General features: G+C 25.8%; 2 protein-coding genes and 1 long non-coding RNA gene across 5 annotated transcripts; all 3 read left to right on the top strand.

Annotated features, from left to right (window-relative positions):
* The first annotated feature begins 101 nt into the window (after window positions 1-101).
* On the top strand, window positions 102-6,727 carry LOC112805294 (F-box protein At2g26850-like). The gene is made up of 5 exons (XM_072198075.1): window positions 102-606; window positions 692-766; window positions 960-1,138; window positions 5,458-5,562; window positions 6,419-6,727. Exons 1-5 carry the CDS (start codon window positions 116-118, stop codon window positions 6,649-6,651), a joined length of 1,083 nt encoding a protein of 360 aa, XP_072054176.1. The 5' UTR covers window positions 102-115; the 3' UTR covers window positions 6,652-6,727.
* LOC112695927 (uncharacterized) lies at window positions 1,547-4,746 on the top strand. 2 transcript variants are annotated; one of them, XR_003150625.3, is made up of 5 exons: window positions 1,547-2,115; window positions 2,318-2,412; window positions 2,561-2,626; window positions 3,358-3,521; window positions 4,385-4,746. It is a non-coding gene; the product is annotated as an uncharacterized lncRNA (long non-coding RNA). The 2 variants fall into 2 exon arrangements; XR_003150624.3 differs by lacking the exon at window positions 1,547-2,115 and having other exon boundaries at window positions 2,244-2,412.
* Window positions 6,728-13,162: 6,435 nt separating the features above from the next.
* Window positions 13,163-20,121, top strand: LOC112695926 (beta-amyrin 11-oxidase). 2 transcript variants are annotated; one of them, XR_003150623.3, is made up of 9 exons: window positions 13,163-13,442; window positions 14,693-15,176; window positions 16,283-16,549; window positions 18,181-18,270; window positions 18,451-18,529; window positions 18,810-18,916; window positions 19,018-19,157; window positions 19,362-19,672; window positions 19,926-20,121. XR_003150623.3 is itself a non-coding variant. In XM_072197978.1 (8 exons), exons 1-8 carry the CDS (start codon window positions 13,216-13,218, stop codon window positions 19,471-19,473), a joined length of 1,506 nt encoding a protein of 501 aa, XP_072054079.1. In that variant the 5' UTR covers window positions 13,163-13,215; the 3' UTR covers window positions 19,474-20,121. The 2 variants fall into 2 exon arrangements, 1 of the variants encoding a protein (XP_072054079.1); XM_072197978.1 differs by having other exon boundaries at window positions 19,362-20,121.
* Window positions 20,122-20,411: the final 290 nt, after the last annotated feature.

Raw genomic sequence — 20,411 nt, 5'->3', positions numbered from 1 at the left:
TTAATTAAAACAAATGATAGAGTAGAAAGTAATTAACGAAAGGGCATCACATATATAGAAATCATCATAACTTCATCTATGCATGTTAGTAATCATAATTAGGCACATACAAATTATGGAGAGTAGTATTGAAAAGAAAGGTGATTATTATTGTTATTGTACCTCTCTGTTGAGTTTACCTGAATCCATTTTGGATTGCATTCTCAAGCGCCTTTCACCAAAAGAACTCATTACAATATCTCAAGTGTGTACCAATTTAAGGGTTAGATGTAGAAGTGATCATTTGTGGGAAAACCATATAAAGAAGAAATGGGGTAAAGTCTTTGGTGATGTTGCTTACAAAGAGTGGCAGTGGCATGTAACAAAATCAAAGGAGGAAAAAGGAAACACCTTCTATCAAATGATTATCAATGGTGAAAATGATGGGTCACTAGGGACTTTTAGTGGTTCTTGGCCTATGCTATGCCTTGGTTCATATTTAATTGATTCCAAGAATATTCTTAGTGGTCAATTATTATTGTCAAATAGCCTTATGATGATGATGGCTTTGTATATCTCTCTGGAAAATGGCAAGTTTTGGTTCCCAGCACAAGTCTATAGGGTAAGGTATTTCATTTATATTAAGAGTAGTTATAATTTTTCATTAACAAATCTTAATGTGATTTGAAATAATCCTTATTTATTTATTTAATTTGTTCTATCAGGAATTATTAGTCAGTAATGCCTTAGTCAGCTATGATTCCAAAACTAATACCTTTCAAGCAAGGTAAGGGCGGGTATATATATATACCTATACAATTATTATTATTATTATTATTATTATTATTATTATTATTATTATTCAATTAACTAATAAGGTATAACTAATTATAGTAATTGACCTTATTCATGGATTTTGTAAGATGCATCTTAATTGAGTACGATTTGATTGTGATGAACTACTACTACATAATTAATAGGCAACAAATGGGTGGTTGGAGGATTATAGGGAACAGCATTAGGTGGGATAAGGTGAGAGCTCCACCAAATGAAACCTCTCAATGCAATATTCCTCATCAATTATCAGATTCTTTACATCACCTAAGGCCCGGTGACCATATTGAGATTCAATGGAAAGCAAGTACTGAAGTTCCTTACGGTAGGTTTCCAATTTGTGATTATATATTTATTAAAATTATTACGTATACACAAAAATCAGACAGTCATTATATATTTATTTTATATATAAATATATATTGTTTAATTTAATTATTTTTAATATATTGATAACTAATTTAAAGATTAAATTTTAGTGTACAGATAACATGATTTTATATTTATATATATACATAGTACATGTTAATGTTTGCAGTGGTTCCAATGGTAAATTTGTTATGTACAAATTTTTAATCCATGAACTAATTATATCTTTATTTATTAATTCAACTCATTTATAAATTGTGGAGGGGGATAAAATTTTAGATTACATATTAAATTTACATGAAAATATTTCTCATATTTTATGTTAAATTATATAATACATTCACTACAACAGAAGCGGGAGTTAGCGGCCATAAATTTGGGGCAATTTGAAAAAATGCCGCTATCTGATAATTTTAGGGCAGTTACTGCAGCGGTTTAATTTCCTAGCCACCATATCGTTCGATTTATGGCAGATTTAGCACAAACCGCCGAAATTATCATCTATTCTATTCTATTATCTATTATATTAGATAAAGAGAAAAAAAAGCCCCAATCTTCGTTTTCATTTTTCTTGTTACATCTAGCGAAAAATTCCATTCTTCTTCTTCTCCATCTCAGTTGAGAGATACCGTCTTCGCGAGTGCCACCCACCCCATCTTTGCAAGAGCCACCCACCCCATCAAGCTTCGCGTTGCAGATGCAGCGGATATCTCCACTCGATTCGTGTTCTCTCTCTATTCGACATCAGTTCTCAACTACTCCGCCTCCTCGTTGAGATTCGCTGTCGATTCCTCTCCAACGACGCCGACACTAATCTCAGGGAAGTTTAAACTTCTTTTAATATTATTATTTAATTGATTTATCATTTATTACATCTTTGTTTTTTTCTATGTAGTTTAATCTTGGAAGATATTTCTAGTAAACTATTAAGAGGTGCATTTGTTTTCTTGATATTCAGATATGGTTGCAAAATTTGAGTAAATTCTCTGTAAAATTCATGTGTGTTAGGACTTAGGGTTATCTATTAGGAATTAGGTTGAATTTTTGGATCTGTTTTAATTGATGAGTTTTCAAATTATCAAATTGTCTTTCACTTGCTTCTTGACCTAAATTTCCAAATTGTGTTTCTCTGCAGCATTGTGATTGGCTATGATGAAGGGACTATTATGGTTAAACGTGGTCGAGAAGTACCTGTTGCTAACATGGACAACAGTGGAAAAATTTTTTAGGGTAAGCATAATGAAATTCAAACTATCAATATAAAAAATGTAGCAGCAGATGTGGAGGTATGGGATCAATTTTTACCCGTATTTCTGTAGAATGCAATAATCTGTAAGTATTTGATTTTATTAACACATGCAAATACTATGCTTCTTAGGTTGCTAATGGAGAAGGGTTACCCTTGGCTGTTAAGGAGTTGGGCATTTGTGATCTCTACCCACAAGTTAGTTAATATTCTTCTTTCTCACATGATGTTCCATTTTATTGTTCTGTTTCTTCTGATTTTAAAGAGTTTCTACTGTTAAGGAGTTGATGGAGAGTGTAAGAATTGTGGAAAAATGTGGTAGAGTTTTATTTTGTGCAGGATCTGCACATATGTTCTGGTTATTTTAATCTATTTGGGAGACTAGTATTATGATTGGTTCAAAATAAATTTGACTCTAGTACTAAGGCAATTACTGTGATAAATATTACATAGCACAATTATAAACTCATGAATTCAGAACTTTGAAAATAAATTTGATTCTAGTACTAAGGCAATTATTATGATAAATATTACATAGCATTATTATAAACACATGAATTCAGAACTTTGAAGTCCTCATAAGTTATATCATATACCCCATTACAGAGGAAAGAATAAAATTATGATGCTTCAGTTTGAGTATTCTACTATAGGAAAATTATCCATGAGCCATTGTGGCAATAACTTTTGTCATTGATCTAATTCTCTTTGGCTTTTCCACTTACTTGTATCCCAAAAAAATAGAATATGAGTTCATTCTTTGATGAACAGCACCATGTTATGGAACTCATTATTATTATTATTATTATTATTATTATTATTATTATTATTATTATAAGGGCTTGATTGGGTGAGCTATGTGAAGTTGTTTCTGTAAATTATAAATGTGGTTTTTTTCAAATCCTAGCTATGTTAAGTTGTTTATGTAGGATCTGTTGGGAGAAATTAAGGATTTTGTTGTATGTTTTGATGGTTTCGGAGAGATTTTATAGAAGATGAGGGTCCTATACTTGTAAAAGGAGGGAAAGAAATTATCCCAAATGTGATCAAAACTGTGCAAGTTGCCAGGCAACGTGGAATTCTCATAGTTTGGGTAATAATTTATTTCATGAGTTTATTGTCATTGCCTTTTTCAGTATCTGATCTATTTGTGTGAGAGATGTATGTGATGGATAGTTTTAACTTAATTTTGAAATAATTGGATATTAGAAAAATCTTTTGAAAGTCCCTAATAACATTATTGTATTAATATTATTTTTTTAGTCACCATATTTTTATTTATAATCACAAACCCGTGCCTTTTTTATTTGGCTTGAGGAGTTATGATACAACTCTCCTTTAGCATTTCTATTAGAGTTATTGAGATTAGGAAATGAGATAAGAAAGATGTGTGTGTGTGAAAACTTATCATCAAATGTTGTTTTTTTTTTGAGTTATATCCCCTATATTATTATGCCGTTCAACAATTTAGGATACTAATTAATTTTGTTTGTAGGGGTTCAAATTCCAAGTTGTATTAGGCAAACTCTATGATACCGTAGCATTAGATTATCAACCTATAATTTGACCATATACTTTTGTTGCTTAGTTATCTAACTCTGCAGATGCTTAATTTAGTTAGCAGCACCTTTGTTAGAGTATGTGTTTATCTGATATGAAATCTATAACTTTAGAAATTCTTCATGCTAGTTTCAGACATAAATTATTTTTTGGGATATATATATATATATCCTTGACATCGAGGGACATTGGAGCATACAATTTGTTGTGCCTTGATGTTATTCAATTTAAGGCTCAAAAAAGTTGCTTATGTCTCTGTCAAGGTAAAATGTAAAGTGAAAAAATGTTGCAGTAACCTGGTATATCATTTGTAACACAATAATATTATTTATCTTGTATTGAGTCTCATTAAATCAGTTTCAAATGTCCAAAATTAATGTACTTATATACTTGTAGTGGTTGAATATTATTAGAGAAGACCAAGAGGAAGCTGCTTGAACTACAGGAAGAGTTGGAAGCTGAGAAATTGAAAAGGAAGGTGATCGAGGATGAAGCAATAGCAGAGAAAAAAAAGAGACAAAAAAGAGACAGACAATGGAAAGTGCTCTGAGATATCTATTTCAACGGGAGGGTGAGGAGCTACCACCAGTCATTGCTGCAGGGATGAGTTCCGTGGAATAATAGAGTGACAAATAGTATATTAGGATAGGAATTATTTTGGTTTGAAGTCAACATTTAGTTGAATTTGACTATGCAACTCTTTACAAGAGATTTGTTTTATTGATATTTTTATAAATATATTATTGTCTTGCATATAATTTTTTTCGTTTTTGCCACAGGTTTAGATTCTAGGCCTGAAAATAGAGACTTAAAATATTAAAAAATCTAAAAAGCACAAAAAATATGTGTATAATATTTTTAAAAAAACTGCGATTTTTATAGAAAAACGAAATTTTTTTTAAAACTATTTTAACATTAGCGGCGGTTAAAGCGGCGGTTTTAACCGCCGCAAAACAGTCGCAAACTTAATGGTAACCGTGTTAAATAGCGGCGGTTCGTGACCGCTGGTAAACATGCGCGAAATCGTGGCACTCGTATTTAGCGGCGGTTTTTTCACTGGATGCCACAAAATACTAATTTAGCGTCGGTTATGCCAGCGGTTGCTGGAAACCGCCGCCAAACCTAATCCCGGCGCCCATAACTAGGGCGGTTTGGTGAGCCGCCGGCTTTTGATTTTGCGGCGGTTTAAAACCGCCGCTAATCATAAAAAAAACCGCCGGTAAGTAGCGCCTTTCTTGTAGTGATTAATTGTTTAAATTAAAATACAATTCAAAATTAATATTCTAAAATTCAAATAAAATATGTAAGGGGTTTATTTCATGTATAGATGCATGTGTATACATTTAAGTAGACCTATATACAATAATACATGACAATATAATTTATTTTATTCTTCAATTTTCAAAAGATATCGGAGCAAATAATTGATTTGGTGTTTAACAATGTTTGGTAATTTTACCTTATTATTAATTTCAGGACTAATAACGATTTGTTTGCAGATTGGTGGTATGCTGTAATCGGTCACTTGAACTCATGTAAGGAGGATGAGAATTGCTGTGGTTGTCAACACTCCGGTAAGAAAAGTGTAAACCCACGTGTGAATGTTTTTATGTATGTAAAGTTATTAGTTAAAATTGTATTTAATTGTTTTTAATTTTTAATTTTGTACATAAAAATAATTGTATGTCAGTATTCATTAATAAAAAATATTTTTTCATTAGCATCAAAATTGGTTTGTCCTAGTTAGATTTAAATTTTCTAAATTTTGATTTTTATTTTAAAAAGTAAAGTGTGATCTCTCACTATTTATTTTATAAGTGAGACAAAAAAAAATATAAGAGAAAAATTATTTATAAATAAGAGATCACACTTTATTCTCTAAAATAAAAATTAAAAATTTAGAGGATCGAAATTCATCTTTATTAATCAATTACTGTATCTTCGTGTATGTTGCATATTTAATTCATGACTAAATACATAAATTGGACCTTAAAAATTTTAAATCAGATAAGACTCTTTGAAATTTAACAAATTTTTATTATTTGAAAAGATTTTAAAATATACTGATTTTTTAGTTTAAGAGAACTAATTAATATATCTGATAATGGTATTATTTTGAATTTAATTGTCTTATACTCTTATAATAAAATTTTATTAAACATAATGAAAAGACAATTTATATATATAAGGAAAATAATTGTCGAAAACTTTCAGAAGTAATTAAATTTTTTTATTTGAAATGCGTTGAAAACTAATTTAAATATTTATCATTGATTCATTATTGTTCCTTAGTTACATTATGATATGTTCAACTGATGAATAATGCTTAACTTAATTTAATTTAATTTATTATTCCAAAACAAAATGATTATTTATTCACTATAAATGCTTACCTACCAGCATTATGAAAAGAATATTAATTATTATCAGAGACGTTGATGGTGGAGTTCAAGCAATACCATGTTGAGTCAGGGATGAGAAAAGCAAAGCTACAAAGAAATAAGAATGGTCAACAATGTGAAAATCAGTGTGGAATTTATGGAGGAATCAGAAAGCTTCAGAGTGAGGAGGAGATTCATAAATGGAAGCAGCTCTTCCCACCTCATCATAATCAAACTCCTGTTCCTGTATATCTCCCTTTAAATCTTAGAATGCACAATTAATGCATCATTTGCATAAAAGTTTAATTTTCAAACTTATTATCTTTAAAAAACAGGAGAGAAGTGACGACCAAATTGGGTAGGGACCCAAAAATCTGGTGATTCATATATATATATATTTTTTTTTCCAGAATATAGTATGGCAGCTACCATCAGTTCCGCGGTTCCACCTCGTATACTCTGAGTCACACACACATGATTTAAAAAGAAGTTTTTTTTCCACCGCTATTTAAAATGTTTGATTCGAAAAGATCAAAAGATCTTCTATATTAAAACAGAGAATCAGACGTTATAAATAATTAAATATTATCAACTGGTTTTCTAGGAACTATCAAGCGTGAAATGTTGTGACCGATTTTATTATTGATAGCAATGTCAAATTGGACAAAGATGGGATCTTTTGTTTTAAGATTTTAATTTTGATATATTAATAATATAAAATATTTTGCATAATAATTTTATTACATATACAAGTTTAAAAATAAATTAAATTTAACCTAAGAAAATTTGTTTACATAATATATGTGTAAAATTACGTTTTTTTCGTATTTTTTTTATTTTTTTTCTAACGTTTATATTTCATGTTTTTTTTTTCTCCTTTTTCTCTTTTTTCTTCTCCTTCTTTTTGTGTTCTTTTTCTTTTTTTTCGCATTCCTCCTTCTTCTTCGCGTACATGTTTCATCTTCTTCGTCGTTTTTTTATTACCGCTGTTGTTGCTGCATTTTTTTCCTCCTTCTCTTTCTATTAATTTTATAATATTATGCATTTTTTTTCTTTGTTTGATTTTTTCTTTCCAAAAAAAATTGAGAAAATAAAATAAAAGATGAAGAAGAAAAAACAACAAAAGATGAGGAGGAGGAGGAAGAGCGAGGAAGAATTTTAAAGTATGCAAAACTTATCAGAATAAAAATATACTGAAATTTTTTCAGAATAACACATAAATTTTTTAGTTTTTACACCAAAATTTTGTTATAAATACAAAAAAATATTTTTTAATGTATTTTTTTCTTTTTTTTTCTTATTTCTTTCTTTCTTTTAGTTGAATGAATGTAAATTCATCCTATTTCAAGTAATTTTTGTAGCATTATGTGTTTCTTCTTTTTTTGTTTAATTTTTTTTATTCTTGTTAAGAGAATAAAAAAAAAAGAAAAAAACTTGAGAAGGTAAAACAAGAAGAAAACGATGAATAAAAAAAGATGAAGATGATGATGATGAAAAAAAAGAAGAAGCAGCAAAAAATGAGGAATGGAAAGAGGAAGAGTTTTGAATTATGCAGAACTTATAAGAATACAAATACATCAAAATTTTTTAACAATAACAAATAAATGTCTTAGTTTTTATACCGAAATTTCGCTACAAATACACAAAAATATTTTCTTTTTCTTATTTCTTTCTTTTAGTTGAATGAATGTAGGTTCATCCTCTTGCTAGTAATTTTACAGTAGTATATATTTCTTCTTCATCTTTATTTGATTTTTTTGGTTTCTATTATTCTTAAGAGAGTAAAATAAGAAGAAAAATATGAATAAGAAAAAAAAAAGATAACAATGAAGAAAAAGAAAAAGATAGCAAAAAATAAGGAGGAGAAAGAGGAAAGAACTTATTAGAATAAAATACACTAAAATTTCTTATTTTTATACTAAAATTTTGCTACAAACCTATCAATTAACTCAGAAACACACCAAAATTACTTAATGATTGCAATACACAAACTCAGTTTGAAAACAACTAAAAAAATGATTGAATTATCAACAAAAACACATCCAAATTAATTTTCGATCAGACAATATTATCAATGTGGCAAAAATTCTGCGATAATGATAACAATAAGACGATAACGATAACGAGGATATGTATAAAAAGAAGACGATGATGACTATAACGATGATGATCACGATGATGAAGATGATAGAGGAGAAGGAGGAAAAGAAAGGAGGAGGAGAAATTCCAATGAAAAAAAAAGGAGGAGGAGGAGGAGGAGGAGGAAGAGGTGGTAGTGTATGTTGGTGATGACGATAACGAAAGAGAAAAATAACGAAAAATGAGAAGGAGGAGAAGGCGCTTAAAGTGAATTATGTCAAAATTATTTGTTTGGATTTGTTTGTTTAAATGACTTGTATGTAAAAATTAATTATTTATACAATTGTATAATTATAACCATTATTTTAAATGACTATTTATATGACTAATATAAAAAATAATGATTTTTATTAATACAGTATTATGTGATTAGATATACGTATAAAATAATGGTGCGTCAAAATTAATTTATTTTATTTTTCTGTTTTTTATACTCTACCTAGTTGTGTTCAAATTCTTTGTTTAGAAAGTACCTAGTGTATGTATACCCAAATAATGTGAGAAAGCACGGGATTTAACAAAGTGATTGATTGATAAGTTGCTTAAAATGATTAGACAGAGACGAAGTTAGGTTAAATTTTAGAAAGAGATTTAAAACTAATTTCGTAAAGGTGTTTAAAATAAAAAATTTAGAAAAACTAAACTAAAATTTATAAAAAAAAATTGAATGTTGGAGGGCCATCATTATCTCTCTTTTATGATCACCTACATATAATTTGTAAACTTAACTTATATATAAACTTAATATATGTTTATAAGATATAAGATAAATAAACCTTAATAATTAAGGTGCAAAGTGTTTGAAATATAAAATAATTGAAGAAATTATTCAGAAATCAAATTATTATTAGACCAAATTTTGATTCATAAATTGTATCGAATTGTAAAATTTACAAACAACAAAAATTAAAATATATATACTATACCCTAAAAGATAGCATTTTAGACCCATAATTTTTTAATAAGATAAAGTATATTTTTTTATCACTAAAATTTGTAATTTTTTTAAAAAATATTTTTAATATTTAATTTTATTTTTAATATTTTTTATTTATGTCAAAATTATCTTAAAAATTAATTTTATATCAAATTTTAGGGACAAAATTAAATTTTTAAGAATAATTTTGACACAAATTAAAAATATAAAAGACAAAATTAAATAAATAAAAAACATTAACAATAAAATTAAATGAAATTAAATTTTAAGAATATTTTAAAAAAAATCATAAATATTAGACATAAAAAAAATATTTTACTTTTTTTAATGCAAAACAACCAAACAATGCAAATTAAACTATTAGAGAAGTGAGGAGTGCATGGAGAGGTTTAAATAGGTGGAACCCTCCAGTTACCACCTTTTTTTCTTTTTTGCCTATAAACAAGAAAGTTGTGCATTTTCTTAGTTCATCACACTCCAACCCACTGAAATTGTCAATCACTCCCTCAAGTTTCAAATGATATACATGTGAATTTGCCAGTATTTCGGTACGTACTAGATTATTAGTTTCTCCATTTATATATATTTGTATATTAAAAGTATAAAAGTATTAAAAATTTATCAGACATTACGTATATATAATAGTAGAAAATTAAATTATATGAATAATTCAAGTTAACCTTATAAAAAATAAACTCCACTGAATTTGTCATTTTATTTTAAATTACATAATTATTAGATGCATTTAAAAAATTGATAGTAATTAAATATTATAAATAAAATAAATATTTAAAATTTTAAAATACAAATAATATATTATAAAACAAAAAAGATTAAAAAAAAAACACACACACACACACACACATATATATATATATATATAATATTACTAGTAAATTTATATAGTGCTTAAAAAGATTACCATTTTAATTTAATATTAAAAAGTCCATGACAACAAAAGTTAATATTAACATGTCACATAAAAAAATAAAATAATTAATTATATTTAGACTATATATTTAAATTAGTTATTAAAAAATTTTGCGTTTGATATTTTCGTCCCCCAAAAAATATTATTACATTGAATTTTTTAAATTTTATAAAAATAAGATATGTAAATCATTTCATTACATTTTTAATATCTAAGTGAAAATAATAAATCTGATTGAAATAAAAATTTATATATTTTATTTTTATAAAATTTAAAGACTTTAATATAATAAAATTTGTTATAGATAAAAAAATTTGACACAATTTTTTTAAAGATCTATTTGAGTATATATTTTTATTTCTAATATTAAATTAAATGAGAATATATTAAAATGATAAATTAAAAACTTTTTAAAGATATAAAAAAATTAAATTTTTTATACATTTATTTCTTATTTATTAAATAAAATTATTTAAAACATTCTAGTAATAATAGTCTTATTATGTGCTCTAATAGTACATGTTAACTAAATTCTAAATTAAAATGTTAAATTTTTTTGAAAAAATAAAAAAAATCTACCTGATGACAGACAATTAAGGACTGGTTGCCTTGGCCGGTGGCAAACTAGGGACTTGTGAAATAACAAAATATTCACAAGTGTTGGATCTGGTTCTGATCCTAATAACTTCTTAATATGTGTGCTGGAAAAGCATAATCACAATTTTATTTGTACTCGTAAATTATTTTATTAGATAGACTATATTATTTTGACCTCCACGCTGCAAGCATGGGGTTTGGATTCTTTTATTATTCTGTGTGAAAATGTTTTAAAACAATCTGCCTTATTTGTTTAAAAGTATATTTTTATAATAATTTATGGTTTGTAATTAAATACACTTTTTACTTATTTTTATATATGAAACTATATATGGTATTCATATATAAATATATAGTCCTAAAAAAGCATTACTTCAAAAGTTCGATTGTGATGATGAGTTAATAAACATTCAAACTTTTAAAAAATATTATTACGTACTTTTTCCGTTTTTAAATATAATACTTTTAAATTTTTATTTAGATTAAAAAATTATTGAAATATATTAAAATTATAAAATGTTAAAATATAGTGATTAATTTTAATGTTTATTGTTGAATATTTTTGTCAAAAAAGAATACATTTACCTGAACTGATTTCTATTTTTTGTTAAAATAAAAACAGTAAAAAAAATTCTTTTCAAAATGATAAGTAAAATAAATAAACAAATTAGATGATTAGATTTATATATCCATGCATGTGCCAACAGATATATAATAAGACATAAACCCATCACTCCCATCGTGTCCAAAAGTTAAATTAAAATGGTCTGAAAGTGGTCGAATTAATGGTGTGAGGGTGTTATATATTAATATATAAACTACTTTTCTCTATATATAATTATAATGATGATACTAATTTAAGAGAGTAACAATGCAAAGTCCTAATAAAACAGTAACCCAAAAAAAAGTCCTAATAAAACATAGCCCCCAAGACACACAACTCAACTCAAGAAACTGAGAATGGAAATGGAGCTAATAAGTGCAACATTGTTGGCATGGTACTTGTGTTGGCACTATCTATATAATGGTAGGTAATATTTTGTTTCAAAAAATGTTTATTTTTTTTCTGTTAAATTTTTTTATTACTTAAATGAATGATTATTTTATTAAAAAATTATAAAAGATATATAAATATATACATAATAATTAATTAATGGTGAATTTTAATGTTCATTGTAGAATATTTTCGTTAAAAAAGTATGCATAATATACAATTTTAGTTCATTGTATTAGTGGTGATTATTTTAATGTTCATTGTAGAATATATACATAATATATACTGATTTCCGTTTCTATTTTTAAAATTTTTTAAGATAAAATATAATTTAGTTCTTAATATTTGGATTAAATTTTAATTTGATCTCTAATATTTTAAACGTTGGTTCTATTTTAGTCTAAAATAATTTTAAACGAATTTAATATTATTCCATTATTAAATTTGATATAAACAATTAACATATTAAAAATATAATAATGTTCGATTTCAGTACTTAAATAAAATTGATTAATTAACTAAAAATATTATTAACATTTACAATACTTATTCCATTAATTATTTATATCAAATTTTAAGTGAAATAACACTAAATCTGTTTAAAATCTTTTAAAATAAAATAAAATATTAAAAATATTAAAAATATATTAAAATTTAATTCAAATATTAAAAATTAAAATAATATTTTATTTTATTTTTTATATTTTAAAAACTTATAAATAAAATAAAAACAGTAAAAAAGTCTCTTTTCAAAATAATAAGCACAAAAAAAAAATAATCAATTAGATCTATCCATAATCCTTCAACAAGTGCCAGATATATAATAAGACATAAAGCTACTCCCACCGTGTCCAAAAGTCAACATTAAAAGGTGTGAAAGTGATCAAATTAAAGGTGAGTGTGTGTTTGTATAGATAAATTACTTTTCACTCTGTATGATTAAAGAATTTAATTTTAATACATTATAAATATAAAATAATTTTATATATATATTTAATTATATAATATTATATTAATATAAATCATTATTTTTTATATTAATTACGTAAAATTATTAAAAAAAGAATATAATTATATATTTATATAAAATACTTTATACTATTTTTTCATCAAAATTAAACTTTACAATTATAATGATAATACTAAGAGAGTAACAAAGTCCTAATATAAAACAGACACACACAAAAAAAGTCCGAATATAAATATAGCCTCTAAGCACACAACTCAACTCAACTAAAGAAACTGGGAATGAAAATGGAGATAATAAGTTGGGTTTGGACGACTGGTGCCACATTGTTGGCATGGTACTTTTTGTTAAACACATTGGGGAGAAGGATCAATGAATGGTATTATGATTTCAAGTTAGGAGACAAGCATCGTCTTCTTCCTCCTGGTGACATGGGTTGGCCTCTTCTCGGCAAAACATTGCACTATTTCAAGCACCCTCATTTATTTGTCCACAATCTTGTTTCCAAGTTTGTATCATTTCCTTATACTATTTCCTTTTTTTTCTATCATCATCGTTTTTTATTCAAATAAATATAGTATTTTACTCGTTTATAATCATTTATGTATATTTTTTTATTAACTTAAACTTTTTTTAAAAATAATTTTATGATTTATAGATGGAAGGAGTTTTGCTTAGACAATGGAGACTATGGCTCCCCAAAATTTTGTAAAAAAAATTAGTAATTTTATTTCAAAAAAAAAAAAAACTCATTTAGTTAAATTGATATGCTTTCAATCTATTTATCTGTGTTCAACACCCACTTTTATTATTCTCTCAAATCTGTCCTATATATGATAGTAACAAATTGAGCCCTGAATTATATTTAGTTTCTCATTCAGTTTCATGTATTATTTTATTTTTAAATCAATATTACAAGTTAAATCTCATTGTAATATCAATATTATTTATATTAATAAATTTTGATATTTTATTTTATTAGAAACTTAAAATTTGATTTTATTGTATTATATTATTTGATTGTAATGAAAATAATAATAAATATAATTAGTCTTGAGACTTTAATTTTAAGAGATAGATATTATTAAGGGTGAAATTGATCTTTTAAAATGTTAAAAAAAATTTATAAGTTGTAATTGATTTTATATAATTTAAATAGTAAAACCAATCTTTTGAAAAAAAATCAATTTTTAAATTAAAAAAATTGGTCTTTAAACAAAAATAAATTTTTATATGCAAAAACTAATTTTTTGGTCACGTAAAAACTGATTATTTTTTAAAAATTAATTTTTTATTTAAATAAAATCAATTTGATTTATTAACCTAAACAAAATTTTTTATTAACCAAAATCAGATTTTTTTTTTGTTAACCTCAAACATATGTAATCCTACATATTAATAACAAAATTGAAAATAAAATAATTATATTTATAAATTTTATTTAATATAATTAAATACTATTGTATAATTTTTTATTAAAATTTCTGGCCTCTCGTAACAAAAAATTTTTAAGCTCCGTCACTATTTATTATTTTCTCATCTCAACTTATGTTTTTGAAAAAAATAATATAATGATATATAAAATACAGAAAAAATACAGAGTAACATTATAAAAAATGGAGTGGATTTATCATTTTTCAAATTATTATTCAATTTTTTTCCAATAAAAAATCAAGAAAACAATGTTACTATACTTTTGGGAGAATTTGACTTTATCATTTTTTGATATGAGCACAACTTTTGTGACAATTTTGACAGATATGGAGAAATTGGAATGTACAAGACACACTTGTTCATGAAGCCAACTATCGTGGTGTCCAGTCTAGAGGCCTCAAGGAGAGTGTTAACTGACGATAAAAACTTTAGGTCTAGTTATCCTGAAACCGCCATAACAGTGGTTAAAACGATCTTATCTGAAGTGTCAAGCGAGGATCGCAAGCGTTTTCGACGCTTAGTCACTTCCCCCATTCTGGGTTACAATGCTTTGGCCATGTTTCTTGAACGCATAGAGGACATTGTTGTCAATTCACTCCAACGAATGGCCAATGATAGCATACAACATCCTATTGAGGTCATCACGGAGACCAAGTCTCTCTCCATGAGAGTCATCCTTCACATCTTCATGGGATCTAAGGATCAAAACATAATCAAGCAAGTTGAACATTTGTTTAGTGATATTGATGATGCCTTGTTCTCTTGGCCAATTAACTTACCTGGTTTTTCTTATTACAAAGCTCTCAAGGTTAGTACTTAGTAATACTTAATTCATCATGTATAGAAAAAACATATTAAAAGATTAATATTTTCTTGGAGTAAAGGATGTTTTCGTCCTCAATGTTTGGGGTAAATTCTAAAGTTGTCCCTAACGTTTTAAAACTGAATCAATATTGTCCTGTCGTCGTTAGGAATCTGTTAACAGAGTTGACAGCGGGACTAAATTGAGACGATTTTGAAATGTTAGGGACTTAAATAGGACGAAAACATTGGGAACAAAAAAGATACATATAAATAAATTTTAATTTTATCTTTCAATAATATCAATTTTTTACTATACATAATATTTGATTATTTTTTAATCACATCTAAGTAAATTACACTTAATCATATTTTTTTTATTTTAAAAGAAATTATTTTTTTTATAATTTTACTCTTAAATATTTTTAGTTATTATAAAATATTTGTAGAATAACTAGTATATAAACTTACAGAATAAAAATATATATATATATATACAATAAAATATAAATTATACCTTTTGTCTCTAATGTATCAAAATTCTTTAAAATTATAAAATGATAAATTTATTTAAAATGAAAGTAATGTGATTAAGTGGAATTTATTTAGATGTAATTAAAATAATTGAATACTATGTACAGTAAAAAATCAATATTATTGAAAGATAAAATTAAATTAAAATTTATTTTTATGTATCGTTTTTGTCCTTAATATTTTTGTCTTATTTAACCCCCTAACGTTTCAAAATTGTATCGATTTTGTCTCGCCGTCAATTTTGTTAATGGATCCCTAACGACAGGACAACATTGAGTCAATTTTGAAACGTTAGAGACTTAAATAGGATAATTGAAATGTTAGGCATAACTTTGGGACTTACCCCAAACGTTGAGGACAACAAAAATACTTTACTCTATTTTCTTGTTTAGAAAATAAAAATGATATATATTGGAATGGAAAATCTTTTAAGAGGATATATTATTAGAAAAAAAAATTAGCAAACAGTAAAATTGAATCCTTTATGCATAATAAGTTTGTCATTAATTTCTAACTAATTTCACGCTTATATTTGCTTATTGGTTGATTGATTGATTTGTTACTTGGCATATTAATTAGAACCGCAAGAAGATGGAAAAAATAGTTGGATCCTTTGTGCAAGATAGAAAGATGATGTTAAAAAATGGTGAAGTATTATCAGAGAAGAAAGATCTTGTGGATGTTCTTTTGGAACTGGAAGATGTGAATGGTCGAAAATTAAAGGATGAAGACATTGTTGACTTGTTGATATTATTCTTAATAGCTGGTCAGCAGACTACAGCCAGCACTATAATGTGGGCAATGATTTATCTTACTAACAATCCACTTGTCTTCAAGAAAGCTAAGGTAATTTGGAATTTTATATTGTTCATTTGGCTATTTTTATAGAAAAATATTTTATAAAATAATGAAAATTTTATAGTATTATAAATATTTTTCTTGTAAACTATAATTTAATTTATCTTGTTAGTCATATGACTATTTAAAAGATTAATTTAATTTGTTCCTATGTAGGCTAAGTATTACACATTTAGGTATAATTTTATTTACCCTCCTATTTAGTGTGTCATGCTTGAAATTTAATTATAACTTATCTTGGTCCAACACAGAAGTTTTTGAAAAGAGAAATAATTAACAATTTTAATTCATTCTCTTAGTAATTATCTCCTTAGTACTTAAATATGTAAAATCTAAATATATATTTTATTTTTTGAAAATATCAAAAAATAAAAAATTAATTTTTTTATTTAGAAATTTTAGATAATAAGGATGAGTTATGACTCTAATTATTTCCCTTCTAAAGAATAATCCAACTTTTGAATTTTTATTTTTTGAAAATATCAAAAAATAAAAAAAATAAAACTTTTTTATTCAGAAATTAGATGATAATTAAGGATGACAATTAGCACTTGTTTCAAATGAAATTATGATTGAATTTTTTCTTTTATTAATGCAATTTTTATAACAACAATTTATCACATGACTATCACTAAAAATAAAAGTGAAAGAGCTTTTTTTTTTAATTTGTAAATCTCACTTATTATTAAAAGTTCTTATTATAGTTTTTTTAACGTGGATAAAAATTTTCACCTTTGCTTAACAAATAATGTTTTGCAAGAGTGACAATTAAAGTTTTATATATTAAATTAAAACTTATTATATTTTTAAAATTCTTAATACATAATAAAATAATAATTTTCAATAAATAATAATACCTAAACCATAATATATATATATATATAGTAATAAGCTATATAGTTTGATTCTGAAAAAATCACAACAAAATTAAAATAGATAATATAGATTTATTATAATTTAAATGTTTATAATCTTAATAATAATTTAACATTAAAATTCATATTATAAATGAAATTTTAAGAGTGTGTTTATAAAAGTTTTATGTATTAAATCAAGAGCTTTTTTTTAATACAAGATTAAGTAAACAATTTTAAAGATAAAGTATAATTAAAAGAGAAAATTTCACTCCTTTCCCCTGTGAGATGCTAAAATGACACTCTCCTCCCCTTTATTTATAAAATGTACATTCCTCTTTAAAAGTTATAAGGGAGAAGAATGTACATTTTATAAATAGAGGGTAGAAGAGTGTCATTTTAGCATATCAAAGGATAAGGGAGTAAAATTTTCTCTAATTAAAATGATGAATGATTTTTTCTCATAAACATTTAACATAATTTTATATAATGGATGGAAATAAATTTTTGAAAGAATGCTTTATATTATTAAACATTCTTGTTATAACTTTTAATGTGGATACAAATTTCTACCATTACTTAACAAATAATTTTTTTTTCAAGAGTGTAATTATTCGAATTTTATATATTAAAATAAAAGCTTATTTTTTTAAATTATAAATAAATAAATTTTAAAATAAAACCTAACCCCATTTTGTTTGGTGCTTCTTTTAAATCCCCCCCCCCCCCCTTCCCTTCTCTTTTAATTTTATATATATCTTGTAGGAGGAGCAAGAAGAAATCATGAAGTCAAGGTCACCTTCGCAACAATATATAAGTATTGAGGAAATTAAGAAAATGGTTTATCTAAGTAAGGTAATAATTGTCGAATTTAGAAAATATAATATAAAGAGTACATTTGCAGTATATGCATATTGAGGAAGTCATAACAGGAGAGAATAGAGCATTTTGACAGCATAATTTACACTGTTTTTTAGGAGAGGGAGCAATTGCCAACAATTAATATGATAATTATTAAATATTCATGTTTTGTAGGTAGTTAACGAAGTGTTACGTGTGACCGATTTTTCGTTTCTACTTTTTCGAGAGGCGACTGCTGATGTGAATATCAATGGTACTTTTATGTTTTATTATTGATTTATTTCTCTCTCTCTCATATATGGCAATTCATATATCTTACATTTTTTATATTAATAAATTTTCAATTTTCAATTCAACATAAATTCATAAAAAAAACTTTTATTTTTAAAGCAATAACCAAACTGGCTTTAATTAAATATTGATTAACAAAATATATCTAGCCATTCTCATCAGTTATTGTCAAAATTTATAGGCCATATTAAAAAATATATATATTATATAAATGTGTGTGTTATTAATTAATACACTTTCAGGTTATACCATACCCAAAGGATGGAAAGCAGTAATTTTACCGAAAACTTGTCATATGTCTTCTCAATATTTTACCAATCCAAAAAATTTTGATCCTTCCAGATGGGATGTAAGTACATATATTTCAATAGCATTATGGTTTAAACTTATATGTCATGCAAATCATTTATTTTCAAATCTTTTTTATTTGGTTGATATATTGGTGTGCAGGATGATAATAATAATAATAATAATAATGCAAATCGAGAAGCCTTCATTCCTTTTGGAGCTGGAACAAGGATGTGCGCTGGAAGAGATCTCACCAAAATTGAAATGCTCATCTTTCTACATCATTTCGTTCTTAATTACAAGTTAGTTAAATGTTCTTATATTTCTCTTTTAATTTGTTCTTTTTTCTTTTTCTTTTCTTTACGAAATGTTAGATCATCAGGTAGGTCTTTACATAATTAATAATTTATATGACTCCATTCCATATATAACACTAGCCACTTTGATATCTCATTTATTTATAATTTCGAAATTTTCTATTATATTAATTCATTTTAATTTTATAGGTTTGAGCAAATAAATCCAGAATGTCCTGTCTCTTACCTCCCACTACCCGTGCCTAAAGATAATTGTCTTGCTAAGGTCGCAAAGGTCTCAATGGAATATCTATGTGCTTGATGTGCAAGATCAACTCATATATATATATATATATATATATATGTTGTTGCCTAAGTTTAACTATAAGAAAGCGTTTCAGATATTCTAGTGTACTTTATTGGAAGTCTGGTTGGTATGCAATACTTTATATCCCTTGAGATATATGATAAAATAATGGAAGGATTCGGATGAATTGAAAGCGGACTGGTGTATATATCAGGTAATGTGGGTGCATGGTGGGCGTGTTACCCATTTGTTTTTCACCAGTGTGTTAGTGTGTTAGATATTTTTTGGGAGTGGATCTTCTCTAATCAGTAAAAAACTAGATGGTATCCAATAAAAAATTTTATATTTCATTGTTTTTTTTTTATCTATTTTTAGTTCCACTTATAAAATCAAAGATAGAAAATTACACTTTATTCTCTTCAATAACAAAAAAAATAAAAAGGATCCATTTTCATATTCTTGTCTAGGCTGGTGCAAGTTGGAACAGTGGTGGTTGTCCTAAGCGCTGAGCTGGATGTGATGGTTTGTCTAAGTCGAGCCGCGGTGATATGGGTCTGTCCCCTTTTTTTCCTTGTTGAGTGAGTCCTAGACTTGGGCTTGTATTTTTTTGTGGTACTTTGAGATTGAAGTGTTAAAAATAAACTTATCTTTTGTTTACTTTAAGCCGTTGTGCGGATCCTAACCGAAAACTGTTGTGTGGCACTATGGCCACATTTTATTTGGTTTGACTAGTGATGTTGAAATTTAGATTTAGTTTGGTAAATTTTTTTGAAGAGGTGTTTTTGTTCTTTAAAAGTTTAAGTTCTTTTTGGTAAATAAAAAAAAATTATGTACTTGTGTTTGCAGCTTTTAAAAGATCAGAGTATCATGAGGTCTTTAGAGGGTTATAATGGGATTAGGGTTAAAGTAGAATACATATGGCTAAGTAAACTAAGGAATTGGATCTTTAATTA

This window comes from Arachis hypogaea, chromosome 6, assembly GCF_003086295.3.
Source record: "Arachis hypogaea cultivar Tifrunner chromosome 6, arahy.Tifrunner.gnm2.J5K5, whole genome shotgun sequence".
NCBI classification, from domain to species: domain Eukaryota; kingdom Viridiplantae; phylum Streptophyta; class Magnoliopsida; order Fabales; family Fabaceae; genus Arachis; species Arachis hypogaea.
This window is presented reverse-complemented; position numbering and strand designations above follow the sequence as displayed.

Coding starts and splice junctions, on each gene's coding strand:
- LOC112805294 (XM_072198075.1), top strand. CDS start 116: ATGGAGAGTAGTATTGAAAAGAAAGGTGATTATTATTGTTATTGTACC. Junction 1,139..5,457: donor AAGTACTGAAGTTCCTTACG/GTAGGTTTCCAA, acceptor ACCTTATTATTA/ATTTCAGGACTAATAACGAT. Junction 5,563..6,418: donor CTGTGGTTGTCAACACTCCG/GTAAGAAAAGTG, acceptor AATTATTATCAG/AGACGTTGATGGTGGAGTTC.
- LOC112695926 (XM_072197978.1), top strand. CDS start 13,216: ATGAAAATGGAGATAATAAGTTGGGTTTGGACGACTGGTGCCACATTG. Junction 18,271..18,450: donor AAATGGTTTATCTAAGTAAG/GTAATAATTGTC, acceptor CATGTTTTGTAG/GTAGTTAACGAAGTGTTACG. Junction 18,917..19,017: donor TTGATCCTTCCAGATGGGAT/GTAAGTACATAT, acceptor ATTGGTGTGCAG/GATGATAATAATAATAATAA.